At 32.2% G+C, this 20,004-nt stretch overlaps 1 protein-coding gene across 4 annotated transcripts in view; it reads right to left on the bottom strand.

Moving 5' to 3' along the window:
- PHF3 (PHD finger protein 3) overlaps positions 1-20,004 on the bottom strand; it is a 106,754-nt gene that overhangs the window by 16,903 nt on the left and 69,847 nt on the right. For all 4 annotated transcript variants that reach the window (XM_074310590.1, XM_074310589.1, XM_074310592.1 and 1 more), the window contains 2 exons: positions 10,570-10,720; positions 10,336-10,492 (listed from right to left, as the gene is read on the bottom strand). In XM_074310590.1, coding sequence (XP_074166691.1) covers positions 10,336-10,492; positions 10,570-10,720 — 308 coding nt within the window. The remainder of the gene's footprint in view (positions 1-10,335; positions 10,493-10,569; positions 10,721-20,004) is intronic.

Raw genomic sequence — 20,004 nt, forward strand, 5'->3', positions numbered from 1 at the left:
AATAGAAATAAGTGTAACATATAACACTTTTTAAAGTGTGTAGAGTATTTTAAAAGCATAATCTCATTTGTGTCTCACAATTCCTTGTTTTATAAATTAAAGTGAGTCTCAGATTAAATGACTTGCTCCAAATTCCTTAGCTACTAAGTAGAAATTGAACTCAGATCTTCTTAATTCCAAACTGACACTATGTTTAATTAATGTCTGACTAGAAAAAACAGCAAACAAGAAGGAAATAGAAGGACTTGATAAAACTACCAAAAGACACTTAAGGATAAAGTTGTAAGCCTCAAGACAGTGACTACTTGAGACACCCCAATCAGAAAAAGAAATGTATAGGAAAAACAATAGTTTTTTGAGGACTAGAGCCATAAGAAGGCACAGTTAAACAAAAATATAGCTGGTAGGATGATATTAAGTTGAAATGATACAGGAAGACTGAAAAGAGCCAGAAGGCTAAGAAGGACTTGGGCAAATGTCTCCATTAACGTTCTCTTTACCCTCAGTACCTTGAGCCTAGAGGGTCTCTCTTTGCCTGGAACCTCGGCCTCTTTGTAGGGGGCCTAACTAATCCCATAAAAAAGGGATTAAAAGCCAGAAAGGTCTCTTCTTGCTTCTACCCCCTTTTGCTTGTACCTGGAAAAGATACCAGAGGCTGGGGGTTCTGTTTTTGACTCATCATTCTTCCTTCCAAGAATAAGTAGAGGCTAAAAAAGTTTTTTTTTTTTATTTTTTTCCCCCTGGATGAGGCAGTTTGTCATAACTTTGTCCCCAAGATATTTGAAATTGTAAGCCTTTGTGTAAGAAGAGCATAAAATTAGTTTAGTGGAATTTAGCAGGGAGCCCTGGAGATTCCATGCCAACTGCTTTTAACATTCTTGTTGGTGATTTGTAACATTTTTACTCTCCTGAAATGCTTTTTAATTAATTTCAGAATTGCTTCTACTGAAGTATATATACACTATATTTTTACTAAAAAGGACTATTTGAACCTTGAGATCTGATTAATTGCAGCAGAAGGTACAGGATTCTTTTGAAGTCTTTTGGCTTGCATTTTCTGTTTCTATCCTTTGATTATTTATACCTGATAAAAATCCCAGAGGATAAATTCTATGCATCTGCTCTGGCTTCCTTTTAAAGACAGTTCTCTTTTTAGAGAAAGAAAAGGGGAAAAAAAGGTCCTAGAGATATGTGATACTACTACTATATTGATGGTCCTAAGTACGACTGAGGGACTAGAAGAAGCCTAGCATCTAAGGCCCTTTAGGATCTTAACTGTCCTCAGAACCCCAAGAGGTAGAGTACAAGCTGAATCTAATAGTTGGGGCCTTTTTAAGCTTTCAGTTTTATCTGAGAAAAAATAGCAGTAATAGCCCTGAAGTTCTTATCTTCCTTTGATCCTTTTCCTTTCTACATATTGATGAGTTTTGATTTAGGCATTCCCCGATTTTGCTTATTTATTTTTTTTGGTTCTCAGATTTATTCCAATTCTTCCCCTGCACAAGCATGGCTTCTAAAGCTAAAGAGTAAAAGTGAAAGTAAGTAACTCAATGGAGTTAAACAGAACAATGGATAAAGCTTTGTCTTCTATCACCATCCTAAGAAAGGAACAGCAAGCTAGGACTGTCTAGGCTTTCCAGTCTACAGGTTGATGAGCAAAGTAGAGCCCCCCCAAAAAAGAAAAGATTATCTATGGAAGACAACAACATATAACTAGTATTTGTTGAATTCAATTGTTCAACTGAATATATTATAAATAATGATGAAAACAAAACACAAGAATTATACAAATAATAGATGCCTAGCATAAGTAAAGCATGATGCTTTGCACTAAGAGAAACAAACAAAAAAAGATGTCACTTCTAGGATCTTGAGAGGAAGGGAAGGTAGGAGAAAGGATCTGCTCCAAAACTTTGTTTTAATGTTTTCTTGAAATCCATATTTGATCTCTTAATAACAAGGATTTAGCCAATTACAAGGATTCAGCCAAATGCTGTAAGAAAATTTCCTCATTCACCCCACCTAACTTTTATCATTCATGCTCCTTTAGCAGTTATACATTCATCATCCCCTTTCTAATTAATGTATATGACACTGGCATCACCATTCTCTCAAGCTTTGCAATTACCTTCAAGTTTCATCACTTTCTTATATCCCTTCTACATTTAAAGACAAAAATCTTACCGAATATATTGTTCACTGGTACATGTCAAAATCTTATCCTGTGTTAATTTCACCCGTGTCTTCCCAGGGATCCTCTACAAGAAACCTTGTAACAGAGTAAGGGGCTTTCCTTGAGGTCTCAACATTATATAGGTAGCAATGGACATGAATGTTCATTACCTGACACATTAAAAAGCCCTTCAACTTTTGTATTATATATCACTTTGCTTTTAAACACCTTTTCTTGTGTGCAGTTTATTATCATGATTGTGCAACTGTTTTAGACCCACATTATCACTCTATTGGCTTCTTGGAAAATCCAAGATTTTGAATCCTGGAAAATAGGGATGGTTCCAAAATTTAATGGTCTAGGACATCAAAGAAAGAATACTGGCAATGCAAAGATATTTCCCCTAGAGTAAGTCATCAAAAGCACTAAATAAATTTCCAAAGGGCATCCAGCCTGTTCACTTCTTATTCAATCCTGGCTCCAGTTTATTGTCCACCTGCAGGGTTTGTCTAGAATGTATACTGGGAGATGACATAGTACTGAATTAAAAACATTAGCTTCAAAAAGCTTCAAAACACTTACTATCCAAAGAATTTTGAGTATCCCTGAGCATCAATTTCTTATTTTATGAAATAAGATGATTAGATTCATGATATTTTTGACTAGGATTTCTCAGGTTTTTCTTTGTATAACACAACAGTATTCCATCATTATTATATAACCACAACTTATTCAGCCATATCCTAATTGATGGGTATCCTCTCAATTTCAATTCTTTGACCCCACAAAAAATCCCTATAAATACTTGTGTACATATAGTTTTTTCATTTTTAAAAATCACTTTGGGATACAGACTTAGTACTGTTATTGCTGGGTCAAAGGATATACAAAGTTTTATGGCCCTTTTGACATAATTCCAAATTGCTCCTCCTGAATGGATTAGTTCACAATTCTACCAAACAATAAATCAGTAGCCCAATTTTTCTGTATCACCTTCAGCAAGTCATTTTCCTTTTCTATCATATTAGCCAATATAAGAAGCGTGATGTGGTACCTCAGTGTTTTAATATGCATTTTTCTTATAATGATTTAAAATAATTTTTTCATCACTATAGATAATCTTTGATTTCTTCATATCAATTGGACAGTGACTTGTATTTATATAAATTTGCCTCATTTCTTTACACATTTGAAAAATAAGGCCTTTATCAGAAAGAACTTCTGGCAAAATTTTATCCACTTTTCTGTTTTCTTTCTAATCTTGGCCACATTAGTTTTGTTTATGCAAAAACTTTTAAATTTATTGTAATCAATATTATTTATATCCTGTAATGCTTTCTCTCTTCTTTGGTTACAAATTCTTTTATCCATAGTCCTGACACACTATTCTGTGTTTTTCTAAATGTCTACATCATATGTCCATTTTGACCATTACCTTAGCATACAGTGTTAGATGCTGATCTAGCCCTAGTTTCTGCCAAACTGCTTTTCAGTTTTCTGAGGAATTACTGTAAAATACTGAGTTCTTATCGCTCAAATGGGGATCTTTACATATTTAACCCAATCTATTCCACTGATCTTAACCAGTACTAAACTGTTTTGATGATTACCACTTTGTAATAGACAGATCTTTTTTTCATGCATTCCTTCCTTTAATGTTTTTATTCTTCCAGATGAATTATGATTTTTTAAAATACAAAATAGTACTTTGATTGACATGACACTGAATAAGTAAATTAGTTGAGGCAGAATTGTCAATTTTATTATATCGAGTTGGCCTATCCACGAGTAATATTTTTTCCATTGTTAGGTTGAACTTTATTTGTGTTTTGTAATTGTATTCATATAGTTCCTATGTTTGTCTTAGTAGGTAGGCTCCCAAGCATTTTATATTGTCTTATAGAAATTCCATTTAGAATAACCAATCTCTTACTGCTGAACTTTATTGGTTATATATAAAAATGATGGTTTATGTGCATTTATTTTACATTCTGTAATTTTGCTAGCTATTATTTTAACTACTTTCTTAGTTGATTCTCTAGGATTCTATACTTTCTGCAAAAAGTCGGGAGTTTTTTCCTTATTGCCTAAATAGCTTCAATTTATTTTTCTTCTCTTGTTGCTACAGGTAGCATTTCTATAGAAGTAAAATAATACTGAATTAACAGTAAATAAGGCATCCTGACTTTATCCTTGATATTATTTGCAAAGTTTTTAGCTTATGCCTAGTGCAGAAAATACTTGCTGATAGTTTTAAATAGATGTCACTATTTAGGCTTTCTAGAGTTTCCAAAGAAATGTTATTTTGTTAAAAGCTTTTTCTATGTCTATTTAGCTAATCATAAGATTTCTGTTGATTTTCCTATTGATACAGTGAATTAAATCCTACCTGGTCATAATTTGACTTTTGTGATAAATTGTTATTATTATACTGTAAATTTTTGCATTAAGATTCATTAAAGTGGTCTGTGCTTTACTTCTTGATTTATGAATTACATGAATGTCATATAAGAAATTTGGTAGGATTCTTTCCTTGCCTATTTTTCCTTTCCTAATAGTATTATATAGATAGATAGATAGATAGATAGATAGATAGATAGATAGATAGATAGATATAGATATACACACACACACACACATATGTATACATATATATACATATCATTTATGTAGTGTTGGGATTAAATGCTGTCCTTTTGTTCTGGGCAATATGGCATGGGGCAGCTAAATGCACAATGGATATGTCAGCTTGAAGTGAGTTATACTCATCTTTCTGAATTCAAATCTGGCCTAAGAGATTTACTAGCTATGTGATCCTGGCCAACTCACTTAACCCTGTTTGCTTGTTTCCTCATCTATAAAACCAATGAGAAAAGGAAATAGCAAACCACTCAAGTATCTTTGCAACTAAAACCCTAAATGAGGTCACAAAGAATTTGACATGACCAAAACAAATGAACAACAAAAATTCATCTATTTCACTTATATTATCATATATAGATTGGCATATATTTAGGCAAAATAGGTACTAATTCTTCTAATTTCATTGATGGTGAATTCATCCATTGTAAGGGGCCTTTAAATGGGTGCCACAGCCCATCGGGAGATTGAGGCCCCGGAAGTAATTTCTGTGGATATTAGGACTGCCCTTGGGCGGGATCCTGGCCATATTGAGATAGCTTCGTAATGGGTGACTCTCTCGCTGATTGGCTGTGTGTGACCTCACAGGCCCTATGTAAGCCCACTGCAGGCAGCAGGCAGTCCTCTTTAACCTCGTGCTCTTCACCCTGGCTCCCCAGCCTGGGTGGCCAAGCCAAGATGGATAGCCAAGAGAGGTAAGGGTTTTGGTAGTGAACACGTGGGTCTTCTGACCAGGTGTTCACTCAGGAACCAACAAGTCAGGGCATCAGTTAGGGCATTATGTGAGTAGGTATAATAAAGGCTTTTAAGATTACACGTGGTTGTTCTTGAGTGCGCTACCGGTTATTAAGCTAGTAATTGTAACTGCCAGGAGAGCACGTTACAATCCTTTTCATACCGGCAATATGGTTTTCTTTTATTAAAATCAAATTAAACCAATGATTTATCTATTAGCTGCTTTTTAAAAAATAATAAAATCTATTTCTATTTTTTCTTAATAAGTTCAATGGTATTTTTACTTGCAACAACTTTAATACTCTTGATTTTCAAGATTTCCAATTTGATATTTCATTGGGAATTTTAATATTATTCTTTTTAGTTTATTAGTTGTATGCCTAATTCACTGACCTGCTCTTTCCCTAAGTAATAAGTTGATTTTTGTGTAAGTCATGTAACACTAAAAAAAAAAAAAAAAAAAAAAAAAAAAAGATATTCTTTTTTCCATTCCCACCCAATTTTCTCTAGAGGTTTATCATACCTAACTTTCTCTTTAACTTCTTGTCTATTGTTTGGCTAAATTTTATCTAGTCCTGAGAGAAAACTGAGATTTCCCCACTAATGTAGTTTTACAATGTTTCCTCCTAAAATTTAACTTTTCCTTTAAAAATTTGAAGGCTATATTACTTTTTTGCATATGTTTAAGTAGGATTGTCTATGGTATCTTTTAGCAAGATGTAATTCCCTTGCTTCTCTAGATTAGATCTATTTTTGCTTTGTCTGAGTTCATAATTGTTACACCTGTTGTTTTTTGTTTTTTTTTAACTTCAGCTGAAACATGACATTCTGCTCTTGTCCTTTATCTTTACTTTGTGCATCTCTCTCTGCTTCAAGTGCGTTTTTTATAAATAAGATACTGTAGGATTCTGGAGTTTTTTTGCACTCTACTATCCACTTCCATTTTATGGGTGACTTCTTCCCATTCACATTCACATTTAAAATTACTATCTTTCCCTCAGCCTCCTGCTAGCTCTCTCCTTGCCTCACCTCTTATTTCCCTGAAAGGAAAGAAAGAGTTCTACATCCAAATGAGTTTGTGATTCCCTCTTTTACCCAATTCCAAAGTAACACTCAAGCATCGCCTGCCACAACCCCATAATCTGTCTGTCACACTGTAAAAGCTTTTTTCCCCCATTTTGTGTGTGATAATTTATTCTACTCCCTTTTTCTATGAATCCCCATTTTAACCCTTGTTATTTTGGGGTATTGTTTTAATTCATCCTATCACTCCTATCTGTGCCTTCTGTCTAAGTATATTCTTCTAAGTGCCCTAATAATGACAAGTTTTTAGGAGTTAACAAGTATCATTTACCCATGTAGCAATACAAATTGTTTAACTTTATTGAATTGTTTGATTTCTCTTTTCTGTTTATTTTTTATGTTTGAATATTATATTTGAAAATCAAATTTTCTGTTCAATTCTTGTCTTTTGATCAGTAATGCTTAAAAGTCCTCTATTTCACTAAATATAATATATTTCACTATATAAATGATTTTTGGTTGTAATCCTTGTTCCTTTACCCTCCAGAATACAAATTTAGAAAATCGTGTGTGTGTGTGTGTGTGTGTGTGTGTGTGTGTGTGTGTGTGTGTGTGTGTTTTCATGTAAAGCTGCTAAATCTTGTGTTATCCTGGCTATGACTTAATGGTGTATGAACTGTTTCCTTCTGGCTGCTGGCAGTATTTTTCCCTTGGTCTGGGAGCTTTGGAATTTGGCTATATTCCTGGGAGTTTTCATTTTTTTTTAATCTCTTTTAGGTAATCAGTGGATTCTTTCCATTTCTATTTTATTTTTATGCAGTGTTTCTTAATTTCTTGAGATTTGATGTCTAGGCTTTTTTTGTGATCGTGGTTTTCAGGTAGTCTAGTAATTCTTAAATTATCTCTTCTCAGTCTATTTTTCAGATCAGTTGCTTTTTTATGTTTTCTTCTACTTTTTCATTCGTTTGATATTATTTTATTGTTTCAATAAAAAGTTCCCAGTTGCCCACTCTTTCAATAAAGTCTTGTAATCCTTTTTATTTTGCCAATTTTACCTAAGTAGTTTTCTTCAGCTAATTTTGTATTTCTTTTTTTCATGATTCTCTTGCATCATTCTCATTTCTTTCCCCAGTTTTTCTTCTACCTTTTTTATTTTTAAAATTCTTTTTGAGCTCTTCCAAGTAATCTTTTGGGGTCTAAAATCAATTCACAATTTTCTTTGAGGTGTCACATCTGATCATTTTTACATTATCCTCTTCTAAGTTTGTGTTTTGAACTTACCTGTCACTATAGTAGCTTTCTATAAGTTTTTGCTGTTGTTGTTTATTCATTTTCCCAGCCTATTTCTTTTTTTTTCCCCCCTGAGACAATTGAGGTTAAGCAACTTGCCCAGGGTCACACAGTTAGGAAGTGTTAAGTGTCTTAAGACCAAATTTGAACTCAGGTCCTCCTGACTTCAGGGCTGGTGTTCTATCCACTGCGCCATCTAGCTGACCCAGCCTATTTCTTAACTTTTAATTTTATGTTTACTCTGCTCCCAGAATGGAGGGGACATTGTCCCAAGCATCAGGGTTTTTGTGCTGCTGTTTGCAGAGATAATTCTTGGAACCTATAAGTTTTTAGTTATTTCAAGATGATATGATCAAAGGAGAAGTGTGTTTACTAGTCTCCTGACCTGTGATATATTCTGTAAGCAACGACAAGTACACTTTTTCTGTCCAGAACTATGATTAGATGCATACTCTTAGTGAGCTAGTCTCCCTCTTCACTTTGGGGCTGTGATCCAAAACTCTGTATGGGCAATAGAGCAATATATCCTGAAACCATTGAAACTAGGGCTAGAAAAGTCAGTCTCTGACTAGTTGCTTGATTTCTTTACCATCTGTGAGCTGAGAGTTTCAGATGTTACCATTACTGATTCAGTGACCCCAAGGCCTATGCTGGCTTTCCAGGGTGCTCTCTATGCCAGACTGTATTCTACTTCCTTTGGGAGAAGCCTTTCCCATCCATATTCCAGAGGGAAAATAGAATGTCCCTTCAATTATTAATCTCCATCAAGGCATAAAGGTAGAATAACAAAGGCAGGGACTTGACTGAGCTCTTCCAAATTCCTTTCTAAACAACTTTAAAATAATGCCTTAAGATGAATTCTGGAGCTACAGAACCAATAGGATAATAGAATGAAACAGTCTTCTAACACAAAACACTTGGAATTCCAAGAAATGTTTTTTTACTATCAAATTCAAAACTACCTGTGTAACAGTCATATTCCTAAATGGAATACTACTCATTCTCATCTTAACTTCTCTTACTTTGCCATTTGCTTAAAAAAAAAAAAAAAAAAAAACCTTAATCTACTGTTAAGCCAACTAGCCAAGGGCTAAATCATATAATCTTCTAATAAGCCTTTTCTAACCTGTCACCCCAAGTGAAATGTTTTCTTCAACTTCTACTTTACCTATATAGCACTTTGAACGAACCAAATATATCTTAATTTCCTCAAAAGCAATACCAATACCTTATCTATCTTTATTTCTTTAAATATGATTATCTAAATTTGAACATTTTTAAAAACTAAAATCAATATATGTTGCATCATCATTTGAAGCACATTTTAAAACATCTTTTATAACATACTAATTTTTTAACTGTATTTTAAAACCATCTCAATTCAAACATAAAATTATGTCAGACAATTAAGCAAGCACCTGCTAAAAGAAACCATGCTTGTCAAAAGGAAAAAAAAAAAAAGCAAAATAATATATAAATTAGCAACAATCACATTTTTAAAATGTTATGATTCCATATTATTGTTCTGTAGGAAATGACCAACAGGATGATTTCAGAAAGGCTTGGAGAGACTTACATGAACTGATGCTGAGTGAAATGAGGAGGGCCAAGAGATCATTATATACTTCAACAACAATACTATATGATGATCAATTCTGATGGACGTGGCCATCTTCAAAAATGAGATGAACCAAAACAGTTCCAATAGAACAGTAATGAATTGAACCAGCTACACCCAAGTGAAAGAACTCTGGGAGATGACTATGAACCACTACATACAATTCCCAATCCCTCTATTTTTACCTGCCTACATTTTTTATTTCCTTCACAAGCTAACTGTACACCATTTCAAGTCCAATTCTTTTTGTACAGCAAAATAACTGTTTGGACATATCTACATATATTGTATTTAATTTATATTTTAACATATTTAATATGTATTGGTCAACCTGCCACCTGGGGGAGAGGATTGGGGGAAGGAGGGGAAAAATTGGAACAAAAGGTTTGGCAATTGCCAATGCTGAAAAATTACCCATGCATATATCTGGTGAATAAAAAGTATAATTTAAAAAAATATTATGAATTCCCTCAGTGCTTTAGTGTGAGGCAAATAATTTTCTATTGAAATATCTTTCAGTTTCAGCATCTCTCTTTGCAACTTATCCTGTGTAGTAAAACATTTTACACATTAATAAAATAAAGTTATTTGTTTAGGGACATTATTTAAAAGGAATTCATTTATTTACATCCATGTCACATTAAAAAATTCAGTATGACAGGTCAGTCTTAAATTTTAAACTACTCAAAGGACATCATTATAATGTGATATGATTTCATTACATGTTTCCATAATATGAATGGCAAAAAACAATATCATAAGAAGATTGCTACATGTTTACTTCAACCTGAAGCACCTTAAAGATTCTGAGTTGTCAAAAAATTCATTTTTGAACAAGTTAGTTGAATTTACTTACATTGTTTTTAGGATCTTTCAAATTGAACATCAAACTTCTATATTTATTCTTATATTTGGCATCAGTATCCCGAAAAAAAGAAAAAAGTTCCTTTTCAATTTTTGTTGCAACTTTGGATGCCCGTTCTTCTGGGATCTTCAAATTTGAATCTGTAAGTCTTAAAACGACAACAACATTTTTTTAAATTAACCACAGATTAGTCTATCTTCTACAATGCTACTATGACTATATTACCTTTTCATGAGAATGTCTTTGAGAGAATGTTTAACACTTTGTCTGATCTGGTCTGCAGAAGGTTTGGAAGCAGGAGTAGGGGGTACGTGTACATTAGGCAATCCCGTTTTCTCAGTTTTCTTCTTTTTAAACTCTTGCTTATCATGTATACCTTAATTGAAATAAAATGAAGAATTTATTTAAAAATAAAGTCTACATAAAGTTATTTAAGAAAAATTAATAAGTTAGGGTCTGTATGCTCATTTAAAAAAAAACAAATGTAAATTATTAAAAATAAAGTCTGAAATATGAGAACTGAATACATATATTCTCCCATCCAAATAATTATTTTCATAAATTAAGGAATACAAATGAGTCAAATAAAAGTTATATAGAAAATACATTCTCAAACACAGGTTAAGTAAGTAAATAGCTGACTGAGTTTCTTTTCCCATTATCTTTCTGTTGCACCAGAATACTCAAAGAATTAATAATGAAAAAGTTATTAATTTACCTGAAAATCAGGGTCACAATTTGGCAGCCATGAAATATAGCCTTATTTTACAGATGAGAAAATTGAGGCCTAGAGTTTAAACGGTTGATTATAGCCATAAAAATCATTAGTTATCATTAATTTATCTGAGCAATAAACTTCTCCAAAGGCCTAATTCCAAATGCATACATAATAGGCAGTATTAATAGATGACTTGTTAAAAATTCTATTTTAACTTCTAAATTTTTTTCCTCCCTTCTCCTCCAATCCATTGACAAGACAAGAAAAACGATATTCTTAAAAATATGAATAGTCAAAAGCAAAACAAATTCCCACATTAGCTATAGCTGAAGGTGGGGAAAATATGCTTCACTCTATACCCTGAGTTTATCAACTCTGCTACTTAGAGGGCAGATAACATGTGTTACCCATGTGTTTTCTGGAGCTGTGATTGATCACCAAGTTGATCTAAGTTCTTCCCATTCTTTTTTCAAAGCTGGTAATCCTTATATGCTGTATTCCTAATTCTACTCAGTACACTTTGCATGAGTTCATACTTCTTCCCAGATTTTGCTGAAATCATATCCCTTTAATTGTTTACAGCAAAACAGAGAAATGAAAACTTTATCAAAGAAACTTGCTAAGATTTTTTTTTTTTTGGGGGGGGGAAGGATCAATTTCCTGCTTGTCTTCTAATTTTGGTTTGGTTATGAAAAAATGATTAATTTTATATAATCAAATTGTCCATTTTATCTCCTGTAACCCTCTCTATCTCTTAATTGGTCATTAACTCTTCTCTTAAGACATATTTTTTCCATGCCCCTCTAATTTGCTTCACATATCAATCACCTTATGTCTAAATCATGTATCCATTTGAAGTTTGTCTTGCTACATAGTTTGAGATGAAAGTCTACACCTAACTTTGGCTAGACTATTTTACCATGTTCCCAATCATTTTTATTAACTAGTAAGTTTATGGTTCAAAGATGGGATCTTTAGGTTCATCCAAAAATGGTTACTGTAGTCATTTACTTCTGTACATTGTATATTGATTCAATGAATAACCTTGTTTTTATTCAGCAACAAAATTGTTTTGATAACAGCTTTATATTATAGTTTGAATAAATCCTATTCCTCCCCATTTTTTTCATTGATTCTCTTAATATTTTTAATCTTTTGTTCTCCTATGAATTGTTATTTTTTTCCTAGTTCTATAAAATAAGCTTTCAGAAGTTTGATTAATAGAACACTGAAATAAGTAAAGGTGCATAGTACTGCTATTTCTATCACATTGGCTCGGTCTACCACAATTAATATTTCTCCAATTATTTAGATATATATTTGAAGAATGTATTTAAATTGTTCTCATAATTTCTATGCATGTCTTGGAAAGGTAAACTTTATTCTGTCTGTTATTTTAAATAGAATTTCTGCTAGATTATATGAGTATTATATAGAAATATGGATGATTTCAGTTTATTTTATATTCTGCAACTTTGGGAAAGTTGTTGGATTAGTTTTTTAATTGACATTCTTTAATAAGCTAGATCATCTACAAATGTAATGTTTTAGTTCCTCTTAATCTGTGTTTATTCCCTTTTAGTGTTTTTACCAGGAATAAGTATTATATTTTGTCAAAAGCTTTTTCTTCATCTACTGAAATAATCATTTGATTTTTACAAAAAGTTAATTATATGACTAAATCAGTCTTGATTGCTGTTATAAATTCAGCCTGATCATAGGTCATAGAGAAACTTATCAATTTTTTTTTTGTTTTGACTGCCTAATTTTAAGTATCAAGATCATATTTAAATCATGAGAGAAAAACTGGCAGGACCCCTTTTCTATCAAATTAATAGTTCTTTAAGTGTTTGGTAGTATTTGCATAAATCCTGGGTTCTTACCCCTCACACCTTTTTGAAAATCATTTATGGCTTGTTCCAATTCTTTTTCTAAGGTAAGACTATTTTAAGTATTCTGTTTACTATTGATATTGATATGGAAAATTTTAATATATTTGTAAATATATATCATTACATTTAGATTTATCACTTTTACTGTGGTAAGAATTGAGTAAAATAGTGCCTAGTAATTGATTTTGTATCTTCTTCATCTGTTATAAGTTCACTTATTTTTAGTTTTTATGCTGAAAATTTTATCTTTCTCTTTTTAAAAATCAAATTAACTAATGGTTTGTTTATTTTATTATTTAAAAAAAAAGCTAGCTTGTTAGTTCAATTTTTCTTTACACTTATAATTTTGTTAATCTTTCCTTTCATTTTCAGGGTATCTATTTTGGGTTTTAATTTGTTGGATTTTTTTTTTTTGCATGCTTAATTCACTGATCTGTTCTCTTTTAATAATGAAAGAGTTTAAAAATGTAAAATTTCCCCTTGACTGTTTCTATAATTTATTCTTTGACCTACCTATTCTTCAGGACTGTTATTTAGTTTCCAATTAAATCTTTTACCTTCTTAAAAACACTTCTTTAAAAATATAACATATTGTATTAAGAGTGACAAAAATAAGTATTTAATACTTGTTTTCCTGCATAATTTGTCAAGGTTGTATGCCCTAATAATGGCCAATTTTTGTGATGATGTCATGCATGGTTGAGAAACAGATATACTCCTTTCTTGTCCCATTCAACATTCTCCAAGTTTATCATCACTAACATTTTTAAAAATTCTATTCTTCTAAAAATATTCTTTTTTTTTTTTTTTTTTTTAAGGACTGAAAGGGATTGAGGTGAGGTACCCACTCTTATAGTTTTAGTGTATTTACTCTTAAAACATTTGGTTGGTTGGTTGTCCTTTGTTCTTGAAGAGGACCAAAATGACACCACTATAAAGAGTCAAGTTATTCTATGTCCAACTATGCTGATCGTTTGATCAGTATATGATGAGCTCAGAATGCTCGTCCACAGGTCAGACACAAACAGAAATTAGTTTCTCTAATTTTGTGCATCTCATGTTTCTTCTTAATTAATTCATTTGTTTTGCTCATAGAGCACAGCATCTTCTCTAATGAGGGCATGCCATTCTGGGTAGGTCCTGTGCCAGTTATCTCCCATGTCACACAATCAATTCTAATGTTCTTAAGAGACACCTTAAAAGGGACTTCTACTGCTTTTTTTGACCACCTTGTGAGTGCTTGCCCCACGTTCTTCATAAAATAATCTTTTTGGCAAGTATTCATTTGGCATTTGAACAATGTGACCAGCCCTATAAAGATGCTCTCTGCAGCAGTTGGAATGCCTACAAGTTTAGTTCAAGAAAGGACCTCAGTTTCTGCTATCTTATCTTGCCAGGTGATCTTAAGAACCTTCCTAAGACAATTCAAGCATTTAACCATTCCTTTAAGAATTCAATTGCTATGCCATTAGGTGCTTATTTTAGTATCATTTCACTTTCTATTGTATCTTTTAACAAAATGGAGTTCCCCTCCCTGTTTCTCTCTTTTAATTGTCAACTTGTCTTTTGTCTAAGATTATGACGGCTAGCCCTGACTTTTAACTTCAGCTAAAGCATAATAGATCCTGCTTCAGCCCTTTAACATTATATAATTTTGCTTCTAGTATTTCTTACAAACAGACTGGATAGATTCTGGTTCCTACTAGATTGTGTTAACCTCTTCTTTCTCTCCTACCCAATAAGAGCCACTGAATTTTTTTGTTTTTATAAATAAAAAGGAAGTTCAGAAGGAAGCAAAGACAAGAATAATTTTGAAAACAATATATAGAATTATATAGTTTTCTAAAATGCAAGCATTATGAAGTAGAAATTGATTGTTTCATTTAGAATCCTTCAATAACTTGATATATATTTGGAAATACTCATTTTATTATTTAATTTTTAATATTATTTTTTTAAAAACAGTTAATAGCATAAAATTGAAATTAAGTTATTTATATGGGATAAGGTAGGGTGTATTAGCCCATTTTGACTTGAAATTCAACAAAAACTTAAGTCAACTTTCAATTACTCATGATAATAAGATATAAAAGATAATTTCAAATCACAAGTCATAAAAGTCCAACTATAGAATCATAAAGCATTTTAGACTGAATGAGGAATTATTTTGAATCAAAGAATAATATTGATTAAGCATCTATTATAAAGTCAGAAATTCCACCAGACACCTTGGGGGATGTAAGTACAAAATATGAAATAATCCTTATTTGGAATAGGCTTATTACATCCAAATGCTGACACAAGGATATAAGAAATATATAATATCCAATACCTCAACCCCTCCTAAACCTTTTTTTTTTTTGTTGTTCTTATCACAACCTCAAGTTCCTCTCTTCCTAATATCTAACCTATAGCTCAACTTTATTTTTCACATCCTTTGCCTTCTTATCCTAACATTGCCTATCTCTTATCAAAAGCCATTCTTGCACAATGCTCACCATATGCTACTTCCATCTCTCCTTGCCCGTTGGCTCAACAAAGTACACAAATTGTCTAGGCACACTACAAATTTGTCATCTAATCTCACCAGGTCCATCACTGCAGCAATTCTTTTCCAAACTCTAACTCCTCCATGGTACTCTTTTAGCCTCCCATAGCTCTTCAATCCTATCAGAGCAGAATTTTGCCTCTTACTTTCCTGAGATCACTTACTGTATTAATCACAAGGATTTTCTCTATCTAAAGTTCTGCTTATCAAAATTTATTGCATATTTTTAACTGGCAATTAAAAAATTCTATTTTCTGTTTATAAGACATTTTTAATATGCATAAGAGATTTCACACACATACACAAATTGTAGAACAGAATGCTAGAATAAGAATTAGGGAGATTTCTGCAAAGCATAGGAGTCATTTATTTGTATTTGTATTTAACTTCTTGGGGGAAAAAAACCCAAACAACTTTATCACACTCCTAAGTACACAAATTCAAAAACTGAGTATGGCATTCTTGACTTTTTCCTTTCTTTGTGGGGCCACCTAGCCCCAATTTGTTGCCAAGATCTGATGATTTTATCTTCATATTATCTCTTAAATAGTCCCTTTTCTCTCTCCTGACATAAGCATCACCTTAACATAGGCCCACATCACAAATGTAATTGAATTACTGCTAACAGCCTACTAGTTGGTGTGCCTGCCACAAATTACTCTCCAAGTCAGATATGATAAAATGCTATGGGATTCAAAGTTCTTCATAACCTTTTACAGTTTTCTTCTACCTCACCCCATTCATATACTTTGTGATCCAGTAATACTGCTTCTTTGCTATTCCCTGAACAAGACACTTCATCTTCTAACTCTGTATTTTCATTGGCTATTCCTAATACATACAATGCTGCTCTTTCCTCATTACCATGTTCTAGCTTTCTTAAAGTTCCAGCTAAAATTTTACCTTCAACAAGAAGCCTTTCCAAATCCCCTCTAATCATAGTGCCTTCCCTCTATTGATAAGTTTCAATTTACCTTGAATATAGCTTGTTTCTACAAAGTTGTGTCTCCTCCTTCAAAATGTGAACTCCTTAAGAGCAAGGTCTTTTCCTTGTCTAACTTAGCATGGCACATAAGCATTTCATAATTGTTTATTTACTGAGACATGTCAATTACCTCTTTCTGGCTACTTTGGAGATTTTCATGATGCTATGTTCTTCTAAGTGCTCTTTGTTAGTCTCCTTTGTCAGTTCTCCACCCATGTCATACCTACCCTGATTGTTCCCAAGGCACTGGAATTCTCTGGAGCTCCTTTTTCTTTTTTGTTCTATACTATATTACTTATTTGGTGATCTCATTAACTACCATGGGTTCAACTGTCAATTCCTACAGATATGAGATATAGCTTTGATTTCAATTAACTACAAAACATGTGGGTACACACATACACAGTTATATAAAATATATCTAATTAAAGGTTTCACTGTAGATGAAGTCCTTCAGAAGCACCTATTTACACAACACATTGTTCTGATTAAATTTGTCCTCAAAACTGCAAAGCCTTCTAAAGAGTACTCACAAATTCTCAAAAATCCATAAACCATTTATGTGTCAATCACTGGTAAAGGTTGGGAATATAAAGATAAAAATGTTAACAGTCCCAATCTCAATGAGTTTGCATTTTAATGGGATAGAAAACATATATATATATATATATATATATATATATATATATATATATATATATATACAAACTACAAATCAAATATAATGAAATCTTGGAGATGATTAAATTAGCATCAAGAGGTATCAGGAAAATAATCCTGTAATAAGTGGGTTAAGAGCTGAGATTTGAAGTAATCTATAGAAATAGAAGGAGAACATTCCAGAAATATGAGGAAAGAGTATTTTTTTTAAAAGTATAATCATAAGTTTAAAAAAATTAATGAGATTAAAAAATGCCTATCATCTATACCAGTATAGACAGTTGGACAATCAATGTAAAGTGCTGATTCATCAGAGTACATATCTTTAACAACTACATATATCCAATGACCAGAACTAAGTAAGAGAAGTTAACTAGACTGATTTGTTTTAATATTATGTTGAAATGGAGCTGAAAATCATGGCTTAGTAATCTCTAAAAAGTTAAAAGTTAAAGGATACTCAAAGGACAATGGAAATGGAAAGGGCATATGACATTTCTGAGTAGACTAAAATACATTAACAAAAAACTCAAGAAGAAAACTGGTATAATAGATGTCACATGAAATATATATATAACCAGAAAAGAAGATGGATCAATCACATAGTATAAATAAAACAATCTGTGCTCCACAGATAGATATCCACTCAATGACAAAGTGATCAAGAAGAAAGTACCCAAAACATAGAGTAGAGATCATTCACCTATTTCTTCCCTCTCAAAAGGATATACAAGAAGGCAAAATTGAAAATTATCACGACTGAGGGTATAGATAGATTATAATCTGCATCACTGGAAGGAATACCCATGACTACAACAAGGTTTAAAGACCAAACACTCTAGAGAAGGACAACTAGTAAATGTATAGATCAGATTTTTACTTATTGTTGATCTATTATTAAGGTTTCAATAGCCTGTTCATTTTAAACAGGATGTTTTAATTTCACTAAAAACATTTACATTGAAGAAAAATCACAAACATTTCTAAAGGTACATTTGCATTTTGCAAAAGATTCCTAGGTTAAGGCATCTTGTACAAAAACTTAAGGAATGTCATGGTCTAGCATCATTCCCTTTATACAAATATAAGCAAAAACCATGATAAATTTGCTAAAAATGTCTTGTCTCCTATAAACATTAACAGCTTGGCACCATAGTAGACAGACAACTGAACAAAATTAACCAAGAAGGTCTGGTTTCTAGGAAATTTTCTTCCATACATTAGTTGCATGATATAAAAAAATAGTTAACATCAAATGACATTGTCTACCATGAGGACTGTTAGATGTGCACACCAAAAATAGAACATTTTAATCACACTAATGAAATAATTCCTTTTTATACTAAAGATTTTAATAAACATTCTAGAACACAACCTAAATTCAAAGCAGGAGAACAAATACTTGTGGTTTTTTCTATTGTCTTAAAACAACACCTGACACTGGTGACCACCACCTTTCTGCATCTTTATAATATTGTTTTCTTGATTCTCCTACTTTTGAGAAAAATTTCTGCCTCAATTAACATCTGTATATCACTTCCCCAAACTGTGGACATATCCTGAAGCACTGGGCTCCTCTTGGGTATCCTTTCTCTTCTCTAGCTCCAATCTCTCTCTGGTGACCAGATAGCTTTAATTATCATCACAAATGGCCCCCATAACTACATATTCAGTATTAATATCATATACCCATTGGGAAAAAAAAAAAGCATGCCATTATTATCTCCACAATATCTATCATATTTATTTCCTTCTATTCAATTATACATCAAAGTTAAAGTTAAAGTCACCACCACATCTCATCTGGACCTTTGGAATAGATATCTAATTAGTCTTCCTGTCAATCTCACCCCATTCAATTTCTTTTCAAGACACCTATCAAAATGATATTCATAGAGTATAGGTTTGCCATGTCACTCTTCTTCTGAATAAACCCCAATAGTTTTATATTTTTCTCTAGGATTCAATATAAACTGCTTGGCATTTAAAATTCTTCATAATTTATCTTTCCAATCTTATTATATATTACTTCTTTTTAGGAACTCTACAATCTAATCATTTAGATATTCTTGCTAATCTTCAAAGGTAGCATTGCAATTCCCATCTCGGTATCTTTGCACTGGCTACCCTGGCTTTTACTTGTTGATTTCCTTCATCTATTCTCCATCTTTCAGAACTTAAGACTTTTTCCACCAATATACAGAAGTGATCTTCAACATGAAACCTTTCCCCCTCTTTATTCCATGCAATCCCATCTTCTAGTGCCTCAGTCACATTACTGTATCTACTTGCCCATATCAGGAATTTTTAACTTGGAAGCACATAAATGTGAATTTTTAAAATATTTTGATAATAATATTTCACCATAACTAGTTTCCTCTATAATCCTGAATTTTATGCATTAAAAACATTATTCTGAGTAAGGGTCTAGATGATGATCATGCAAGATCAGACTTGCCAAAAAAGTTCATGGCACAAAAAACTATGAATTCCTATAACATATGAATATGCCTATCCCAACAAAATAAATGTTCTTTTCAAAACAAGAACTATTTAAATTTTATCTTCATATCCTAAGCGTCTAGTACATGAAAAACAGTTAATAAATGTTTGGTGACTGAATGAAGAACAAATCTTGAGGCAAGATACCTAAAGGAGTATCAAATTTCCTTGGCTGTACTATTATTTCACAATAAATGAAGATAAGTAAACCATGAGTTAGAGCTTCAGAAAATCTTATTTAGGGGGAAAAAAAGATTTCTACTTTAACAGCTAGAGAAATACATTTCTTGTAATGGAAATGTATCGATATTTTTAAAACTAAAGAACTTCTCCAAAGGTTCTAGGCAGTAGAATA

Source organism: Sminthopsis crassicaudata, chromosome 4 (genome assembly GCF_048593235.1).
Source record: "Sminthopsis crassicaudata isolate SCR6 chromosome 4, ASM4859323v1, whole genome shotgun sequence".
Lineage (NCBI taxonomy): Eukaryota > Metazoa > Chordata > Mammalia > Dasyuromorphia > Dasyuridae > Sminthopsis > Sminthopsis crassicaudata.